The following is a 21,338-nucleotide window of genomic DNA, read 5'->3' on the forward strand; positions in this document are numbered from 1 at the left end:
TATTTTCTATGCAGAACGCAAAGGTTTTCCGTATCCTAGCACATAGGATCAGAAAATTCACTGCTTTCAAAGTTGAGTGATGAGTTTAAATCTCCTTGCTGTTGGCCACAAATGCAACCTGGTGACCCTTAAAAAAACACTTGTAACTGGATAACCGGGAAGCTTTAAATGTGTACCAAAGTTCGCCATAGATGCTTCTGTTCTTTTGCCAATCTCTGAGAAAATATAAAGTAGATTTGACATGATAAAAATGTAAATATTTCCCCCGAACGTTTTGTCTCCTCCTTGAGAATCTCTCCTCACAGCTACTTCTATACTACTTCCCACGGCATGCCGGGAAGGGCCACCTTTTCCCGGGGTGAGGTTTGTTTTGCAGGGTCGCCATTTCTGGTGCTGCAGAAGGAAGGCGGAGTTGGACAATGTCTGGCCTCAAACAGCCTTCAGACAACGACGCCTGGGCGCTGCTGGCGCTGAAATCGGCGCCTGCCAGCCCCGCTAGACACGGCTGGAACCCCGATGAGCCCCGGGGAACGGCGATCGCGCGCATCGAGGGCCGGGAGTTCGAGTATCTCATGCGGCAAGGCCGCATCACGGTGGGGAGGAACTCCAGCCAGGGCGCCGTGGATGTCAACATGGGCCACTCGTCCTTCATCTCCAGAAAACACATCGAGGTCTTCTACGAGCCGCCCAACTTCTACATGAGCTGCCTGGGGAAGAATGGCGTGTTTGTGGACGGCGTGTTCCAGCGGAGAGGCGCCTCGCCACTGCAGCTCCCCAAACAGTGAGTCGGTCGTGTTGTGGTTGCGAAATGTCGGGGGAACTCTTCTCTCTCCCGGCCACGCCGCGCCAAAACTCCGCAAATCTGCCCGGACAGACCCGAAATTAGGCCACTAAAGCTTCCTGCCGCCTGGTCTGTACCTCAGGGGGGTGTTTTTCTGTGATTTTGGGTGAAAAGTGCGTGTTTTTGGCGCAGTTTGTTTATGTAAATAGCTGTAGACTGGGCTGCAATGTTGTCAAACACACCACGCGGTCACCCGTCAGTCCGGCCATTATATTTTATAAATAACTTCGATTTTTCCTCGGACCGTCTGGCCAGACCTCCGGCGCCCCTCCCCCAACTCCCCAGCCTGGTTTACACAGATAGCCCGCTGTTTTCCCGCAGTTTGCAGGATTCGTGGCGGTTTTTAGTCTGTGTTTAGACTGCAGAGTCGGTGTTGTACCAGCCCTGCCATGTGCCGCGGCATCAGAACACAAAACTCACAAATGTAAACAAATCAAGATGCGCGCAAAAAATACCAAATTTCCAGCCTTCACCGCCCGCCATGCGACCCGGACGGAATTCCTGATGATTTTGTCCAGATTTGTCAGTTTTTAGCGTGGTTTTTGGGCTCATTGTGGTGTTTTTTGGGTGTGTATTTCCGACTGGTGTCGCAGCTCGGCTTGGTGTAAACAAAACAATGTTGGTGTCGAGGGGCGAGGCTCACAACAAAACACACAAACAAAACTACAGAAACGACTCGTTTTCACGGTCTTTCACTATTCTGATTTGTTCCTTGGTATTTTTTGTGTTTTCTGACTATTTTTAGCGTCCTCTAGTAAGGAATTTACGTACTTTTCGGCCGTTATTATGGTAGAGCAAAGTCCACAAGTTGCCAAACACAAAAATTGAAAACATTCAGGTGCTCCATAACAAGGGGGAGGGGGGCGGTGAGACCTCATGGTTGGTTTTGTTATTTGTTTTCATTTAAATGATTTTGCTGCAACAAAATGAATTAAATTTCTTATAAGGAATCTTTCAGGATGAAACCCTAATGTTTTTCTAAAGATTGTGTATAGGACATTCCGATGAATAATTTTAAACATATTTCTCTAAATCTAGATTTAGAGAAATATGTTTAAAATTATTAGACTAAAATTAGAAATGAAAATCCATTAACCAAGAAATTAAATTGGTGTGGCCTTAGCATCTTAGAAGTCACTGTTGCAATTTTCCTTTAGTGTCTCTTGATATAACACAATCTTATGGGATGATGGTTTTCAGCAATGCTTAAATCAACTTAATAAGATTCATAATCTAATCATGTTAAGTAGCTTCCTAAGAGGGACAGAGGTCTGTAAGGGTTCTTGCAGTTAGACAGGAATAACAGTCTGACGTTTGCAGAAAGTTTGTTTTTACTTAAATTGCATGTTAGATTTGTTTTGCATGTAAAACCTGTAACATTGCAGATAACAAACATCTAGTATTCCATTATCAACCTACATGCATGACTTGTGTACTGTGATAGGGAATCATTGCAAATTATTTTCAAAATATCAACACCTTGCAAGTTGCATGCTTAAAAGAAAGTGTAGGTTTGATATCATAAATCACATAATTGCAGGAAACAGATCAGAATTAATCTTGAAACGTTCAGGGTGGTTTTATTTTCACAGTTTTTGCAGTGACCTGATCACCTCATTTTTCATGACATCGCAAATATAAATTTCCAATGTATTACTTTTAGTTTAAGTACAGCACTACAGAATTATGCATCATGCTTCACCTCAATTGGGGATGAGTGCTTTGCCTTTACTACAGAACTGTTTAAAACACTGTGATTGATAAGCTCCTTTCCCCTTCCACCACAAATCCATGCATGACAACACAAATCCTAGTGTGCATTTGTGTTACCATCCCTCCATCCAGTTCAATTTTTCTGGGGAGAACCCTGGTTAGTATCACTATATACTGTACTACAAAATTGTTCCAACCACAAACTTAAAACAACACGAAATCATACTTTACCCTTCCACCGTAAAAATAAATGGATTTCTAATACTAGTACATGTATGTCCAGCCCCCTGTGCCCTGTTTGTGACGTCGTACATTTCTGGGGCGAGTCTAAAAAAACCAGGTCCACAGACTACAGTGATAAGGCAGAGAGAAGAATTACAACGCTGATCAGTTGTGATGCCCGACTTACGCTCAGCACACAAACTAGACTTCCTGCATACCAATACTGCACTGGGACTTCTCTACCTTCTCAACAGACCTTGCCTTTGTTTATAACACTGGTTACAATCGGTAGATTTCAGAAATCCAACATTCCTTCTTGTTTCTTTATCTCCTTGTTGACTTTTCCCATGTAGTTTGAAAATATATGTTTTGATATTATCATATCTATATGATTGTAATCTGTTACCAACACCAAAGATTTTGGTCTGTTTTCTGACTATTCTGTGTTGTTTTGTCAGTTTGTGAGCAGCAAAACTCAAGAAACTTGCAATTTTGTGGAGGAATTTGGTGCATTTGAAGTTTCTGAAAACTGAAAAAAAGATTTTAATTTACCGTTTCAAACTTAAACATTGTTAACAGCCATTTTTATTGGCTGAAGGGATGCAAATATAAACACCGGTATGGGAGGGGGGGGTCGTAGGTTAGTCATGGGGCCTTGGACCAGTGCCAGCTCCCAGCCTGGTGCATTCTGGGACGGAATGCAGGTTTCTGAAATGGCAACACTTGAGAAATTTCCGTGTGTCAGAAGTAACTGCTGACAGTGCTGTAATTCTAGGTCATGGCTGTTCCCTCCAGACAGCTTCCTCACTACCTACCGCAGTAGTCTGTTGTACTGGAAATACTGGACATATTTTGCGGCGTCTTTCTAATCAAGTTGTACTGTGTTGCTTTCTGGTATCATGGCAACATTTTGGCAGTAGCTCTAAGTTTTATTGTTACCATTTGGTAATTGATTCATTAAGCATACAACCATATCTTAACTTGCTATTCTTTGAACCATCAGAAGTTGTCATACAGAAACATGCCTTGTGTGCTGGGCCCGGCTATAACCGGGATAGGGTATTTCCCAGAAGAAAACAGTTTTGCGTGTGTGTAGCGCTCGAAACCCGGAAGTTAGGGGAGTTAGGGCTGCTGGCATGGCTATTTCGCGGGTTTCGTTATTTTTACTTGACTAAAAAACCTGGCAGTTTAAGGGTTAACATATCTATTCAGAGGTTTGGTATAAAAACCTAGTTCTACCAGATCTGTCCTTAGTCACTGACGAAAGATAGCGGATGCTATCTGAAACGTCTGACTGTTTCAAAATTTTATCCAGTTGCTCGAGTAACTATTTTTGGCGTATCTTATTACCTGTATGTCTAACCTTCATCAACAAATTGGTAACTTTTTTTTTTGTGTAGCTTCTGCCTACATGTATGTCCTTCAATGCTTGTGACATGACAACTCTCACAATGCCAAAATGTGATTAGCCCTACTTATTACAGATTTCTTTGATTCATTTGCCTCTACTGTATAGTATTAGTATATTCTATATTTCTATTCCATCCATAACAAAATTAAGATGGCATGAAATTGATGAAAATGTACAGGTATGTGTTCTGACATGTATCCAACCCACCTGTCCTTACCTGTACAGGTGTTCTGACATGTATCTGACCCACCTGTACCTATATACCCCCCCTCGGGTGTCTTTGATCCAAAGTAACTTTGTAACATTGTGGCATATCGTAGTGAGGCACCATTTTGTGACAATGTAGCACATGTTTAACCTGACATACACATACCTACATATCAAAGTTATTCTAACCCACCTGTAACGCCCCCCTCCCCACAGGTGTGTGATCTGATATGTTTCTAAACCACCTGTCCTTACCTGTTCAGGTGTGTGTTCCGGTTCCCGAGCACCAACATAAAGATCGTGTTCCAGTCGATGGTTGACGAGGGAAACCCGCAGCCTCCCCCGCCGCCCCCCCTCCCCTCCCCACCCAAGAAGAAACCGGACCTGGCGCCGCTCAAAATCAACATTCCCGACCCCAACACGGACTTCGGAAGCCCCTTTCCGTCGCCAACCGGAACCATCAGGTAACCAATCAGGAGCCTCCATTTCAGAGAGAAACATGTGATGTTAACACAACGTTCATAACAGCATTCGAGATTCGCCCAGGGTCTGGGATTGATACTATCGATTCGTAAATCCTGGTATGTGCGGTCCGGAATCTCACTCGGAGCCAGATTTGGACCGTTCATACCAGGATCAGCCTATTGGGATCCATCCCTATATTCCTGGGTGAATTCCCCGATTTGCGAATCCTGGTTTGAACAAGGCTAACACTTAGGCTAACCCATCACTAAGGCAACACCTGTTTACTTGCTTGGTTCTTTCTCGGTTCTTGACTCTTGGTAAGCTGGCAATAAAGAAAAGCTGGGAGTTAAATTTGAAACAGACTTAGTTAACTCCCTGAAGGAGAAACCGTTCAGGCTCTGTTCTCATGTTCATTTTCCAATCAAAAATTATTTTTGTTACATCTGAGAATCAAGAAGTTAAATTGGTGTGGCCTTCATCACTTGTCATAAATGGTTCGTAGCACATCATCTAACCATGTTTTTTTTTCTTTCTGCAAAATGAAACTTTCAATTTCTCCCTGCAATTTCTGTTGTTGCCTGCAATAGTTATGTACATGCATTTCACCTCCTGTTTGGGGTTGGTATGGAGGTAAGGCCATGCAAAATCAGTTTCATGGAGCACACCACAGCTGTGATGAAATTTTCAAAGGTCGTTGATCATTTATTTAAAATGGACTCCATTGTGCCTTCCTTCTCTGGCATCAGATCTCTCGTGGTCCATTAGAATGAGTTTGTCTGGCCTGATGTATTGTTCTCCCTTCCAGCGCCATGAACTCAGCGCCCTCTAGCCCCCAGGGAGGGCACTGCAGCTGGAGCGTTGCCCCTGGTAGCGGGCCGGCTCTGGGTGGGCCCCCCCGGGACTGGTCAGTCTCTACATGATACAGGGGAAGAGAAGAACATCATGACTTGTCCCATTTTTTTGTTTGTTTTAGAGCAGCGAAGAAAAAAAAGTCACATCATGATCAGTTACCACAAAAACAGAGACGATAGTAAAATGCCAAACAAACCAAAAGTGAACGTTGAATGAAGATACCCTTTGTACATAACCAGGTGTTTTATTCAGCCGGCGTTTCAGTGACCGTCTGTCACCTTCCTCAGGGCAATTCTAACTGGTTCACATTCCACTACAGCTTCCTTTTGGGACTGCATCTGTAAGCAGTGACACCTTTTGCTGCAGTGTAATCTGAACCAGTAAAAATTGCCCTGAGGAAGATGAGAGGCAGTCACCAAAATCACTTGGTTCTGTACAAAGAATCATGTTATTCAGTGACTTACCAACCTGATGAAACTATTCACAGAAGCAACTAAACAGTCTGTGGTTTTCTACAATCACGTCAGGAAACGTGACAGAAAACAACAGCGCATGGTGTAAACAAACATTTCGTCACGTAAACACCATTCTCACTAATTACGACATGAAAACAACACTTCTCTTACACACAGTGTTGTCTCAGCCTTATTTCTGCCATCTTGTTTTTCTCTCTTCCATGTTTTTTGTGTGCTGCTTCAGCAAGTTTGTCCTTATTCGTTGAGCTGTGCGGTCGCTGATTGTGCAGCTGTTGGAAAGGATGTTTTTCCAGCGGGCTGAAAGTTGCCCTTTCTGTCAGCTTTGACGCAACTTTCAACACACCAGTGCTATATGGAAATACTGTCATTGGTTGAAATGCTTATTGTGATGGACGTACTGGATCGGTCTACTATTTGCAGCTTTGCAGGTTACCATGGCGACTGAGTTGCCGAGGTTACCGAGCCTGATTAAGTACCAGGAACCTAGCTAACATTTCAGCCATGCGTCTTTACCTGCGTGCTTACATTGTGTCCCTGTTCAACATAGTATTCCTTGGTATACAACCTTATTTTTTAATCTACGGACAGCTACTCTGTTGCCTTCATTGGGGCAGAGTGAACTTTCTTGTCGTAGTGTGAGTTATTAACACGACAAGCATACGTTCTTGAACATAGACACCAAAGTGGCACCTGATGAAAGAGGCAGAGCAGCTGCCGAAACTGTCAGTAAAGAAAAGATAAGGCTGTATATACGTAAGAAAATTTTGCTGAATTTATTTTAAAATCTGATGAAATTATTTATGGAGTTGTTGTTTTCCCGTTTCCCCAGCGCGGCGAACTCTGCGCCCTCCAGCCCGCGCAGCAGGACGAGTTCCCACAAGGCGAGCGTGGCTCAGGCGTTACAGCGGGCGGCGGAGTATGCAGCGGCCGCCATGGAGGAGAAGGAGGGCCAGTCCACCTCCGAGGACAGCAGTGCCCAGGTGAGGAGACACAGGCTACACACACACACACACACACACACACATACACACACAACCTACACACACACACACACACACACACAACCTACACACACACACACACACACACGTGTACTTAGAGGAGAAGCAGGGCCAGTCCACCTCCGAGGACAGTAACGCCCAGGTGAGGCTACTAGCTAGCAGGCTGTCAGGGCGTCTAACGGACGCCTTACAGTCACACTAAGAAAACAGGAAAAAGACGCCCTCCTTTTGCAGGGATTGTTTCATATGCCCTACACTAAGAAAACAAAGAAACCAGACACCTTCCTTTTGCTGGAGACACCCTGGGGAAGCCTTGCTTCCCTGGTAATTACATACACATGTACATGAACTATCTTCATTCTACTGTACTGAAACTGGCCTGTCTTGAAACTGTCTAGAAACTGTACTAAAATTGTCTCAAACTTGCCCCCCTTCCAGCAGGACAACTCAAAGCCGCCATACTCCTACGCTCAGCTGATCGTGCAGGCGATCACCTCGGCCAACGACAAGCAGCTGACTCTCTCCGGGATATATGCTCACATAACTAAAAACTACCCCTACTACAGAACAGCCGACAAGGGCTGGCAGGTAATGTAGAACATAACTAAGAACTACCCCTACTACAGAACAGCCGACAAGGGCTGGCAGGTAAGAACATAACTAAGAACTACCCCTACTACAGAACAGCAAACAAGGGCTGGCAGGTAATGTAGAACATAACTAAGAACTACCCCTACTACAGAACAGCCGACAAGGGCTGGCAGGTAATATAGAACATAACTAAGAACTACCCCTACTACAGAACAGCCGACAAGGGCTGGCAGGTAAGAACATAACTAAGAACTACCCCTAATACAGAACAGCAAACAAGGGCTGGCAGGTAAGAACATAACTAAGAACTACCCCTAATACAGAACAGCAAACAAGGGCTGGCAGGTAAGAACATAACTAAGAACTACCCCTACTACAGAACAGCAAACAAGAGCTGGCAGGTTATGTATACGTAGAATTGCAGAACTGTTTATCATAGAACTGTGTCTTATAAAACAGCAGACAAAGGCTTGCAGGTTGCAGGTAATATAGGACTCCAGAACTGTATTTCATAGAATTTGGAATAAAAAGTACAAAACAGCAGGCAAGGGCCGACAGGTAGGATAAAACAGTAGAAAGACATAAATGTGTCTTATTCTAAGTTAAAGAATCCCAGAACTGTGTTTTATAGAACTTTCACTACAGAACTGTCTTTATATACAGCCATTAAATCATTTCAAATCATACTGTATCTTAAAAACTGTATCTTATAGAGCTGCAGATCTGTAAAATTTATGGTTCTTGTTTTCTTTGTTCCAGAATTCGATTCGCCATAACTTGTCGCTGAACCGCTACTTTATCAAAGTGCCGCGCTCGCAGGAGGAGCCTGGGAAGGGCTCGTTCTGGAGAATAGACCCATCATGCGAGGCCAAGCTGACGGAACAGGCCTGGAGACGTCGGCGCCAACGCGGCGTGCCCTGCTTCAGAACGCCCTTCGGCGGGGGGCTCTCCTCAAGGTCTGACACGTTCGCTTTGGTTTCTATTTGTGTTGAAGATAAAGACTCTTTGTACCAATGGGCTGTCTCCAGTTCCCGTCCCTTCGTCCTGGTACGGAAATTTGCTCATCAGAACAGATTAAGATTTTACCCCGTCCATGAAACTGGTGAAAGTATATTGTTGCAAGCTTAATTAAAATTACGGAATTTTTAAAACGAAAATCAAGAACTTTGGCTCCAAACAATGTGCAGGAGGAAAAAAATGTAATGCTGGAGGCAGCCCTGTTTAAGAAGTTAACTGTTTCATTCCCCTTGAAACTGTGAGTATCAAAGAACAGACTTTATCCTTCAGCAGAGGATTCTCCTCATGGTCGGACATGTGTGGATTGATTTTTATTTGTTTGGTTTATTGAGAAGGTAACCATTTTTGTGTATTTCAGGTCACACCAATTTAGTTCCTAATGGTCTGTGAAAGTAGAAGTTAAGCGAGGAAAACAGAACACAGGGAGGAAAACTTCTGACTTATTTTATCCCTGAAACTGTGTGAAACAACTCATAGATTTCCCCTCAGACTCTGTTTTCATGTCTGAACCAGCAAATTAAATTGGTGTGGCCTCGTAGACAGTCAAGTGATACATCCAAGAATTAAATTTAGTCTTATATGTTGCCTGTCACCATCTTCTCATTAATATCACAAATACTAGGTCTTTAGGCTTTCCACTTTCATACTAACAAACAAATTTAAAAGGAAACAATTTTTGCAGTACTTCTTTAGTTTAGTAGCATGACCAAAGACTGGAACAGAAAAGCTTTAATAAAGAAAGTACCACAGACAGGAATTTTCTTTACTGAAACGAAAATGAAACTTTGAATGTCTTACTTGCAGGAAAAGCACGGAAGGACAAGAGAGGTAAAATTCTTCTGTAGTTGAGAATAAAAGAAAAACGGGGGAAATTAGGAAGGTGCACAAATTTGGTGTTTCTTAAAGATGTAGAGACTGAAGCTTGTATCGCAAAACACTCAAAGTTAAACTTAAAAGTTTGGGAAAACACTGGGAAATTTAATCTAGTCAATCGTAAATCTGACATTTCAACTTCAATGTGCGGTCAAGTTTTACAAGTCAGTTGAAAGTTCCCTCTTCTTTCTATATTTTGATCATTTTATTTTTTGGAAATATTTTTTATCAAAATGATAAATATGTGACTTCCCAAAACTCTCAGTGTTTTTCCAAGGACTTCTGGTGCATGCTGGGACTCCTGGTGCATGCTGCGACTCCTGGTGTATGCTGGGACTCCTGGTGTATGCTTGGACTCCTGGTGTCACTGTAGTGCTAGCCTGCCTGGGTTGCTTGCTTGTTTGTTTGTTATAGCAGGAAGGTTCTGTTTTTGATAAGGTGCTGTTTTCATCAGAACCCATTTGACATGTAACAGACACAGTCCTTTGCAAGGCCGCACCAACATTTTCCTGGTTCTTGTTTCAAACTAAAATAGCAGCAAAACGAGTACTGAGCCCAACTATATCCTCTTCCTGAAACTGTCTCAGTGTGTGTACTCAGATTCTGTTTTCATGTTGATCCTCCAGTTCTAACTTAGAAGAACCAGTATTATAGAGCCAAGACATGACGTTAGTGTGGCCTTCAGCCCTGTCTTCAGTAGCATTAACCACACATTCCACCGTCCTTGGTTTGGGTCACTCTTTGGTTCTCTCCTTGTTTTTCCTCTTTTGTTTTCTTATTCTTTCCACCCTTTCTTTCTCTTCGGTTGCCGGGGACGACCGGTTAGGTCCGCGCCCTCTTCGCCCACTCACCACGCCCCTCCCCACTATCTCACCACCAGCGGAACCTTCACGCCCGACTCGCTCTCCCGCGAGGGATCCCCCATCCCCGAGGACGCCCCGCCCGCCGCCACGGCGATGCCTAACCAGGTGGTGATGACGCAGGACGGGTCGGTCATCGCGCAGGCGGTGTCGTCCGGGGGGTCGCAGGCGCCAGGCGTGATCCAGCCCACTTCTCACCCCACCACCGTCATCACGCAGGCCTCCCAGCATGCACTGCCCTCCGCCGCACAGCTGGTGTCCGCAGCGCAGTCCGTGCTGGCAGGTGAGATGGTTGTTCGTTTGTCTGTTTGTTTGTTTCATGTGCAGAACCTGTGTACAATTGTGCTTGAGATAAGCAGCCAGAAACCATGGGTTAAAGAAAGCTTATTGACAGATGTTCTGAAAATCTTGGAGATAATCCGGAGATCATAAGGAAATTCGTTTAAGTAATCTCAGATTCTGGAAAGTCAGTGGTGTTTTAACAGTCTTAAAGTTAAAGGACGTCCCTAGGATAGGACGTTAGATCGAGGTCCCGTGTTTGAGGACAGCCACACCTCGAGCATGTTAAGGAACCCACCACTCTTAAGAAGAGTCAAGGACCTGGGATCAAACAAATCTGTCCTGATTTGCAGCTTGTACTGTTCAGTACAAACCTGGGATGTTACACCATGAGGCAGTTTACTGGGTATGCAATACAAACAAGAGGTAACTTGAAGACAGTTGAAAGAACCTCACCATTTTGGGTGCTCAGCTGTCTCTTGACCTTGCCTTATCAGGGCTCGAAATACTGGGTGCATGTGCACCTGTGTGCACCCAAAATTGGAGCTGTGCACCTAATTTTTGACTGTGGGTGCACCAGTGCACCTAGATATTTTTGTATTCTATAGCGTAAAGGTATTATTGTGCACTAGTATATAAAATAAACTGAAATCTAAGTACAAGAAAAAGCAATACTTTGTTACTTGTGTGAAGTTTTGAAGTTAGTTAATATAGAATTACAGATTGAATTTCTCAAGAGTGTTAAACATTGTAATTATGTTTTGCTGACATTCAACTTTTCTTTCATGTGGTGCACCCAAAATTCTTTTTGTGCACCTAATTTTTTTGGTTTGGTGCACTAGTGCACTTATTTCCAAAAATGAATTTCGAGCCCTGCTTATGAAATCCCCCTTATGCTACGGACTCCCATTTCCAAAGCGGGTCCCAGCTGGGCTGTTTGCAAAAACGAAAAAAAAAAACGCACATCAAGAAGATACACAATATATGGTTAGGATTAATCTTTTTGTGTCTTTTATATCATATCTTTCGTTCCCACAAGCTGCCCGGCTGGGACGCACTTTATAAATGGGATTAAAGCATAAGTTTGACCCTCCTTACCTTCCTCTATTCTCCCCAGCCCAAGGCACGGCGACGGCGCTCCATCCCGCCTCGACGGTTCCCGTGGCGATGCACCACATGCCCACGGTCATCAGCCAACCAAAATCCTACACTGCCACGTCCATATCCACCTCGGCCAATGGGAGCGCAGTACAGGACAGGGCAGGCTCCACCAATGGCGTGCCAGATAATGAAGAAGGTATGGGCACACTTTATTCAGGAAAAATGTACATATAGGCACAGATAAACAAACCAACACGACTAATATCAAGTCTTAAAAGTTGACAGAAGCATTGTATGCAAGTTAACGGTTGCTCAAGCAACTGGAGAGATTTTGGAAAGTTTTCCAGTTCCTGGAGTAACTTTTCCCTTGCATATCTTATTGCCTGGATGTCTTACCTTCATCAACACATCCTTATTTCTTTGTTCTCCTGTGTTTTTTTTTCCCTCTGGTGTTGTTTCTGAATTGTCTCCTTTCACCAGCAGGAAGGTATCCAAACTATCGCTGGACTCTTGCAGGTCCGGGCAAGCTCCCCACCGCCCCCGGGACGTACCACCTGCCCGGCGCCCAGGGGGAGGTGCAGCACTCCGGCCCCTCCGGCCCCCCCACAGGTATGCAGCCCTGGGGTAGGTCCAGTCTCATAGGTAGGGTTTATAGCCTGTATTCAGAACGTAATGCGCACACTAGTGGTGCGTACCTAAACCCGAGTTTAGGTTTAGGTTCGGACTCCAGTCCAGAGGTTAAGGTTCAGGTTCGGACTTGAACCAATGGAATGTGTGTGCTACGAATATTTTTTTCCTGTTTCATGTAAAATTGCATATCAGCATACAGGTCCAGTCTCATAGTTAGGGTTTATAGCACATATTCATAACGTAATGCGCACACGGTAATAAGTCTGCTATCTAAACCTGTTACAGCGTCTCTTTCGTTCTCTTTGGTCAACCTTGAGTAACAGCTGTTGCATAGGATATACCTTCGGACACAGCTATATGAACCTATATACCAGATATTACCCTTAAATACGCGAACACGACCTGAAACGCTAATGTTCTGCATAAGTGCTAGGGTTTATAGGCAGGGCATCCAAATATTGGAGGGGGATGAATTAGAACGAGAGTTCCTGGTAGGGTTTATGGATCTAACCATCACCTGGTAGCCTTGCTTGTCAATCAATTTTCATGCAGTCCCAGTGTCTGTTATGAAGCAAAAACAACAGTGGCAATGTGTGTAGGGAACACATGTGCATGGTAGTGGAGTAGGTCCAGTCTAATAGTTAGGTTTCATATATGGGGCATCCACAAATTGGAGGGAGGGAAAATTGGAACCAGGTTTCCAAATAGACTGTGATATTGGTTTACCTGGCATGCAATACAAACAGGTCAATTCATGCTAATCTAGCTCCACAAATAACTTTTAGCCTACTAAATAGATAGATATTTTGACCATCTTAGCCTATGTGATGACCATTAGAACTTCCAGTTTTAGTTTCTTTGGTCCTGGACATGCTGGTGTTGATTTTTTGTTCCTTCCTGTGTCACTTTGCTGCGGTGCCTCCTAGTGTCCGACATTGGTACTGCAACAGAATTTCCAATGTTAATGCTGTGGTGTTGATTTTTTGTTCCTTTCTGTGTCTACTTCTGCAGGCACGTCGCCCCTGTCCCTCCTGGCCACGTCGGCCGCCAACATCTCCGCCATCCCGAGTAAACGAGCGCACGACGGCGGTCCTGCCGACGACGCCGATGAAACCAAGAGACAAAAGCTGGCTGCGAGCACCGGGGCAGAGTGAGCCGACCAGCCGGACACGTCCAGCACCTGTACCTCTCAGCAACACACCGGATTAGTCGTTTTCCCCGCTAGTAGCGAACGACTTGCGCCAGGCGTGGGTTACCATAGCAACCACCTTAGCGATGCAGACGGTGGAAACATGTGGCGGTTTTCTTGGCGCGACCACGCTTGCGTTTCTATCCGCGAAATCAGGACTGAAATCAGTAAAAATGAACTTTTCTCCAGTAGATTCAACGTTAGACTGCTCACAGCATGGCCAAACCGCGGGGAACACACGGGCAAGGATGGAAGGAACGTTAAAATAGGTCCGTGGAGAGATGTAGGTTTTTCCAGCTACTTTGGTAGAAATTTTGAAATGCACAGAATGAAAATGTGTCACACAATGTGCAGTTTTTGGACTACTCCAGAAGATGAGATAGCGGTTTTCCTTTTGATGAACTTACCCCGGTGTTTCTTTTTTTTGCTTTTCTAATCAACGAAGCGTATTTACTAGTTAGTTAATACCTTAAACTTTACTGTGGAGGGCGCCAGCTTCAAGTTACTCCAGGGCTCTCGTGTTTTGTATTGGTCGTTCTAAAAAAGAGACAATTTGCAATATTATGATGTATTATTTTAGTTTTTTCTTTGTTATGAAGCTTCATGTGAGGTGCTTTTTTGGGCTGCTGCTGCTCACTATCGCCTCCTAGCAGCATCGGCCAAACTGCATCTTTCTTGTCCACTTCTGTAGGATTAAGGAGGTTTGCAGGATTGAACATATTTAATGATTAAGGTAAAATTAGCAGGTCACAACTTTTCATTTCTGCTAACTAATTTTTGTTAATTCTTGAAAAAAAGAAAAATGACAAAGGGCCAAAGGATCTCCATATCATGGATGACATCCCTGTGTGTGTTCATGTTTGCTTGTCTCTTGAAAAATTATGTCTTCTGAAAATTGATTTTTTCCAGTTTTACTTCCGGTTTTGGGTGTCCGGGGGATGTCATCTGTAACATGCAGTTGGTTTGGCCTTGTTGTGTGGGGCTAACCCTTAACCTGCCAAGCCCGCACACTTCCTTCTTTAAACATCTAGATTTTTTTAAGAAAAGAAAATAAGAAATGATGGGGAGATCTGATTAACGTGCTGCTTCTAACAGTTATCCCTCAAGATGGCTTTCCTACGTCTTACTGTAGACTTTGTTATTATAGATTCGTAACTGTAGCTTTAGCGTTAGACTGAGTAAAACTTTGTACTTCCTGCCACCTGAGTTTCACAGCATTTATGCAAACCAAATATTGTAAGGCCTAGGGAAAAATTTTGTGTTTCTGGTTACTGGAAAAATTAGTCCCTTTTTTTGTTAGGTTTCAGCGAAAATGATCCAACAAATACATGTCAGCAATGTGAAACAGATATGCATTGTACAAGCACAAATGTATCATTCAACTGAACAATCTTAATTCTAACATCAACTGAGAGTGTGAAATACTATGTTATGAATTTCATCACTTATCATTGAAAATTACCTGCCCCTTCCCAGTGGCCAACCAAACTCTGGAACTCTGGTCCGCAGGTTTTTGCTCTGTTCGGTGTGGTATCCGGAAACAAAAAAATTTTTTCCTAGTCCTAAACGACCGCGGCTAGTATGTCATATACTCACAGTATGTCACTCAGCCAGGTCGTGATTATGGAAACAGAATGATGTATGTGTGAGGATTCGTTAATTTGTCAGTAATTACGTGTAAACCTTCCCGTGGAAGGTAGATTAGTCTTCATTACTGCACCTCACCCAGACATTGGGGGGCGATCATTATAGATGCAGTCCGGGGTGGGGTCAACATGTACTGTGCCTGGATGAATAGGGGGCTGATCATTTACTAATAGGGAAAATTGCTTGAGATGCTGAAAAATATAGCTTTGTAGGGTGTACTTTCCCTTCAACCCACATGAACATTGAACAGTTACTTGTTATAGGGGGGATTTGGACATGTGACCAGGGTGCCTAGCAACCGGGATGATTGGCAGCATGCAGGGCAGTACAGATGCTAGGGTTATTTCTAAGGTTTCTGTAGGTCTCAAGTGGTGATATTTCTTGTTTTTGTCTTAACTTGGCTCTGAATGAAGAAAAAAGGGAAAGTCCTTTAAGAACTTTGTGGTTGAAAAGAATTATTTGGTCCCGTGTAGAGAATGATCAATAATGTGAAAAAATAATACACGGTAGGCGTCACAAGTTCAGGTTGAAGTGTCTTACTAAAGCGACTCCTGTGTTACTACGGCAGAATCAGGGTAGGGTAGAGAACCTGGATCGGATCACAGCTCCTCCGTCATGCCAAATCAACTCCCCTCAGAACGCTTCACGGGGGGATCAGTACCGCCCTCCTCAGACGCTTCACGGGGGGGTCAGTACCGCCCTCCTCAGAACGCTTCACGGGGGGGTCAGTACCGCCCTCCTCAGAACGCTTCACGGGGGGGGGGGGTCAGTACCGCCCTCCGCAGAACGCTTCACGGGGGGGTCAGTACCGCCCTCAGAACGCTTCACGGGGGGGGGGGGTCAGTACCGCCCTCCCCAGATTCATTAAATATTTTATAGCAAAATCCCGCCTCATGTCATGATTGGACTCTTATTTAGTGAGGTAGCGTCGTGTTTGTGTTGGAGTGTGTTACTGTATCTTAGATTTGTGTATGATAACCTAAAACACTAGCTTTGCTGGCACGCAGCGGTGGCTGCTTATATCACACTCAACACGCCTAACCCGTCCAAATACGTGTAACTGCTGCTTGAATGCATTGAACGAAGAGGCGCCTCTTTTCGGAGTTAGTTTATTATACCTCCTGCAGTTGTGAGTTTGAAGTCTCTCAGGGACCGAAAACTGACTACAGGAAGCCGAGTGCAATAGAACTGATATGGCATATCAACACTTTCCGTATAAAATAAACAGATAATCCAAAAACTTTTTTTTCTAATTTACTAATTTGTTAAAAGATTTAATTCTTTTTCGTACGTATACCCATTTTCCTAGATTATTCCTTAAAAAGTGTATCAGCAGATAACAAGACAGTATATCAAGTCTGTCTGGCTTAGTTTAGTCTGCGTAAACGTTTTACTTATCGAACCAAAAACTACCTGTGGTGACGACCTGGCATTCGTAGTCTGTTGGATTCACACATACCGACGTCCTGCATTTAAAGATACCGCAAGGCGGCGAGGTCGTCAGGTGAATTTAGACATTTTAACTGTTTTAATTCCAAAGGATTTTGTTCAATTTGGCTACTGTTACATCGTTACCCCCTTCAAAAGCGGTTCAGCATCATCTCTCATTGCGTTTCGTGACTACTGGATGCAGTTTATGTAGGGGACACTAGATGGGGCTTCAAGACTTACGGTTCAAGCTTTCTGCATCACACATATCCGTCTTTCACTCTCGATGCGTACACATGCATCACACTGAAGAAACCAACATACTCATGTGTAACGAATATGCTGTTCAAGTTTCCTGTGTGGGAATTTCACTCATCGTCCTTCCATAAACTTTAACACCTTCCGTATTAAAACACCAGATAAACCGAGCCGACTGCCGGACCGGTAAGGCTGCAGACGAGCAGAGCCCGGAGCAGGGCCGACTGTCGTACTGCTCGGACTGCAGATGATCAGAACCGACTTATAGCCCTCGGGCTGCAGATGAGCAGAGCCGACCCCCGTACCGCTCAAACCGCAGAGCCGACTTGTGGCCCTCGGGCTGTAGATAAACAGAGCCGACTTGTTATAGCCCTCGGGCTGCAGATGAGCAGAGCCTACTCGTTGTAGCCCTCGGGCTGCAGATGAGCAGAGCCGACCCCCGTACCGCTCAAGCCGTAGAGCCGACTTGTGGCCCTCGGGCTGTATATGAACAGAGCCGACTTGTTGTAGGCCTCGGACTGCAGATTAGCAGAGCAAACATTTTGTAGCCCTCGGGCAGCAGATGAGCAGAGCCGACCCCCGTACCGCTCAAGCCGTAGAGCCGACTTGTGGCCCTCGGGCTGTATATGAACAGAGCCGACTTGTTGTAGGCCTCGGACTGCAGATTAGCAGAGCAAACATTTTGTAGCCCTCGGGCAGCAGATGAGAGAGCCGACTTGCTGTAGTCCTCGGGCTGCAGATAAACAGAGCCGATTTGTTGTAGCCCTCGGGCTGCAGATGAGCAGAGCCGACTCGTTGTAGCCCTCGGGCTGCAGATGAGCAGAGCTCGATGCTGAGCCCTCTGCCTCCCAGTCGATGAATATTTCATGCCGAGCGACGCGGGGAGACATCAGATGACGAGCCGCTCTCAGCAGGAGATCTCCAGTGCTCATCGGCGTACGTGATTCTGCTGCTTTTTATCAAAACTGTCGGAGACCGATTGAAAACTTGATCACATCGCCTTTGTTACTTGTATCTCACGTCTCAGATCGTTTATTTCTATTCAAAGTGTGTAGCACAGTAGGCTAGCTGATCATATTGATGCATCTAAAAAAAACAATGCCAGATATCAATACGCTTATTAGATTTAGGTCACTAACATAATGCAATCTTTGTAGATTGGAATCTGCATTTGGATCCATCTATTCCACTAGAATCACTTCTTTCTCAGTTGGCCAAAATCTTCAAACCTTTCCTTCTGGCTAAAGGCAAGCCCTAACATAACTTATTCTACTTTATCTTACAATAGGATATTCTTGGGACAATCGAGGACGCGTCGTACAGGAGTCCGCTGGAAAGTTTGCAGTTTGATAATCCTTCCGTCGGTCGTCTAACGTAGCTAGTCCATAAATATGCACGTTTAACGAAGGATGAAATGTTCGCGTACATCAAGTCATCTTAAAAACTAAATGGAAAGGCTCTAAATTGTCCTACATCTGTTTTAAGAAGAGAGAAGAGACTACGTTGACATAAACTGAATATAGCATGAAACCTCTGTACAATTCTACTTTACTGGGCATTTATATGATTAGTTATCTATCTCAATGCATTTAGCCCACGTTGGGCATGAATATGCGCTCATTCTATTGTCACTGTAACGTCTGAAAATACCGTTACAAAACAATTTGCCTGCGCACTGCAAGGCTGTTGTCGACTCGGCGCGATCAACTTCACGTCGCTCCTGGCGCCTCCCCCGCGAGCGCCTCGCGTTTCCCGCGCAGTTTCCCTTTACAAAAGGCTGCTGAATTAAGAAGTGAACCAGAAATAACCTGCAGATACAGCCGTTAGCGTGCTGCGGGCGGCTGATGTTCAAATTATATCATCTACGTATAAACGGGGTTAGTGGATCTGAAATGCGAGCAAGGGACGGATCATGAATGAGAGGAGTTAGGGAGGGAGTCAAGGGGAGGGCCATGAATGAGAGGAATGAGGAAGGGAGACAACTGGAGGACCATGAGTGAGTGGAGGGAGGGAGGAAGACAAGGAGAGACCATGAATGAGAGGGATGAGGGAGACAAGAGGAGGACCATGAGTGAGAGGGATGAGGGAGACAAGAGGAGGACCATGAATGAGAGGGATGAGGGAGACAAGAGGAGGGCCATGAATGAGAGGGATGAGGGAGACAAGAGGAGGGCCATGAATATATTCGAATGAGAGGGATGAGGGAGACAAGAGGAGGACCATAAGTGAGAGGGATGAGGGAGACAAGAGGAGGACCATGAATGAGAGGGATGAGGGAGACAAGAGGAGGACCATGAATGAGAGGGATGAGGGAGACAAGAGGAGGGCCATGAATATATTCGAATGAGAGGGATGAGGGAGACAAGAGGAGGACCATAAGTGAGACGGATGAGGGAGACAAGAGGAGGACCATGAATGAGAGGGATGAGGGAGACAAGAGGAGGGCCATGAATATATTCGAATGAGAGGGATGAGGGAGACAAGAGGAGGACCATAAGTGAGAGGGATGAGGGAGACAAGAGGAGGACCATGAATGAGAGGGATGAGGGAGACAAGAGGAGGACCATGAATGAGTGGAGGGAGGGAGGAAGACAAGGAGAGGCCATGAATGAAAAACGCACTTACTGCAGAAATATAGTGGGACAATTTGTCTTCCACTGCTTCTGAAAAAGAGATCAAACCCAAAAAGTTAGATCACATTCCATATCAGTTCTTATTCACTTGTTCCACTTGTTCCCATTGTTATCTTGCACTGTATGTATACTTTTTCTATCTAGTGCTTCATGTTGCAATTAGCCCCCATGCAAGAACCTGCAAATAAAACTCAGATATTGTTTTTCGTATTTCAGAGAAAATTTCAGCGACGGAGAGGAACTGTACATGTGGAGCGGTGACGAGAAACGGCGTACTGTGTTCCCCCGGCCGGGACACGTAGCACGCTATCGGGGGCAGAAACGGTCTTTTCGCAATCAATAGGGTTTTATCAGCCCGCGAATAAATTTTCCGGGAGGCTGGCGCTCCGGCGGAGCAAAGGGCTTTCATTATGTATGGGGCGGGTGATTGACATGAGCAGCACAAGGACGTCATTCCGGGAACGTAATCACGGCGTTCCCGGAGGAATGTTGCGCCGGGCTGGGTCAAGCGGATGGTTACACCGTCTCCACTTACAGTCGACCGGTTTGGCAATCAGAGATGACCGGAAGGGCGTATCCCAGTTATCATGACGTCATGGTTCGCTGGAATGATAACGTGATCCGTGGACGATCACTATTGTTTCTTTGTTTGTTTGTTTCTGTATTTGCAAATGTCCCAATACATAACACTGACTCTCGAGGCAGTAGCTAATATTAAATAGTCAACAGATAGGGACAAATAGATAGGAAATGGAAATTTACACATTAATAGCTTGTTGTTTGATTATTTATTTATTTTTTCAACCAAGGGAAATAATGTCGCCAACTATCTGGGTTTTGCAAAAGCTGCTAAACACGATCGCCATGCTATCAATATTACAAAATGTTTCTCTCCCCCCATCACCCCCCCCCCCCTGTCTCGGACAAAATACTGTATAAGCGCGCACGAACACAACCCTTCTCAAGCACATAACATATACCTACACTCATACAGAGAGAGAGAGAAAGACAGAAAGCAGAAAGGCGATGTGTTGAGGCACATCTGAGCGATTTCCATATATGGGGCCATTTCGGAGCAAATCACTTTTCCCATGTACATGTCAACCCATCCTGACGATGAAACGGTTCGTCCCTGCCCCTCCCTCCAGTCGCCGCCATTAACGCACGTTCCCTCGCCGTTAGATGGTGAGGTTGTTCCGGCGTAGTGCTGAAACTACAGTGGTTGTGCATTTGGCAGCACCGCTGCGGCCCAGTCGGGAAATCTTCGCATTCCGAAACACACCCGGGCAGGAGCATGTGAGGCCGGTCGCCGTGGAGCAGGCATAATTGTTTTATCCGTGGACGGGCGCCGTTTGGGAGGGTCCGGGACTCGCGCAGAGCTGATCGGGATGCAGGCGGCGACTCCGGATATCTGAGGCGGCACCGCGAGCAGAGGCAGGCGGGCAGCAGAGGGGCGTGGAACTCCGGGAACCGACTGATCTGCAGGTGAGAGAGGGGAGATGCCGAGAACAGGTGCGCAGGTCTGCTGAGGTGGAACGGGAGGAGGAGGAGGAACCTGCGGGAGCCCATGCGTGCAGCTGCCGAGCGTTCATCCTAGAGGCCCCGGTGTGACGAGCGGGGGCCCCCTCAGGGCAGGGGGAGGCA

General features: G+C 45.2%; 1 protein-coding gene across 9 annotated transcripts; it reads left to right on the plus strand.

Annotated features, from left to right (window-relative positions):
• The first annotated feature begins 336 nt into the window (after positions 1–336).
• Positions 337–15,894, plus strand: LOC136440337 (forkhead box protein K1-like). 9 transcript variants are annotated; one of them, XM_066436302.1, is made up of 11 exons: positions 337–781; positions 4,658–4,858; positions 5,665–5,763; positions 7,017–7,167; positions 7,627–7,776; positions 8,539–8,735; positions 9,601–9,624; positions 10,496–10,812; positions 11,926–12,105; positions 12,390–12,533; positions 13,551–15,894. In XM_066436302.1, exons 1-11 carry the CDS (start codon positions 420–422, stop codon positions 13,691–13,693), a joined length of 1,968 nt encoding a protein of 655 aa, XP_066292399.1. In that variant the 5' UTR covers positions 337–419; the 3' UTR covers positions 13,694–15,894. The 9 variants fall into 9 exon arrangements, with proteins under 9 accessions (XP_066292399.1, XP_066292402.1, XP_066292401.1 ...); XM_066436305.1 differs by having other exon boundaries at positions 12,390–12,518; XM_066436304.1 differs by having other exon boundaries at positions 12,393–12,533.
• The last annotated feature ends 5,444 nt before the right edge of the window (positions 15,895–21,338 follow it).

Source organism: Branchiostoma lanceolatum, chromosome 8, assembly GCF_035083965.1.
Source record: "Branchiostoma lanceolatum isolate klBraLanc5 chromosome 8, klBraLanc5.hap2, whole genome shotgun sequence".
Classification (NCBI taxonomy): Eukaryota; Metazoa; Chordata; class Leptocardii; order Amphioxiformes; family Branchiostomatidae; genus Branchiostoma; species Branchiostoma lanceolatum.

Bases quoted from the DNA above. Each gene is read 5' to 3' on its own strand.
- LOC136440337 (XM_066436302.1), top strand. From the start codon at position 420: ATGTCTGGCCTCAAACAGCCTTCAGACAACGACGCCTGGGCGCTGCTG. The intron at 782-4,657 runs GTGAGTCGGTCG...TTACCTGTTCAG, and splicing joins CCACTGCAGCTCCCCAAACA to GTGTGTGTTCCGGTTCCCGA. The intron at 7,777-8,538 runs GTAATGTAGAAC...TCTTTGTTCCAG, and splicing joins CAGCCGACAAGGGCTGGCAG to AATTCGATTCGCCATAACTT.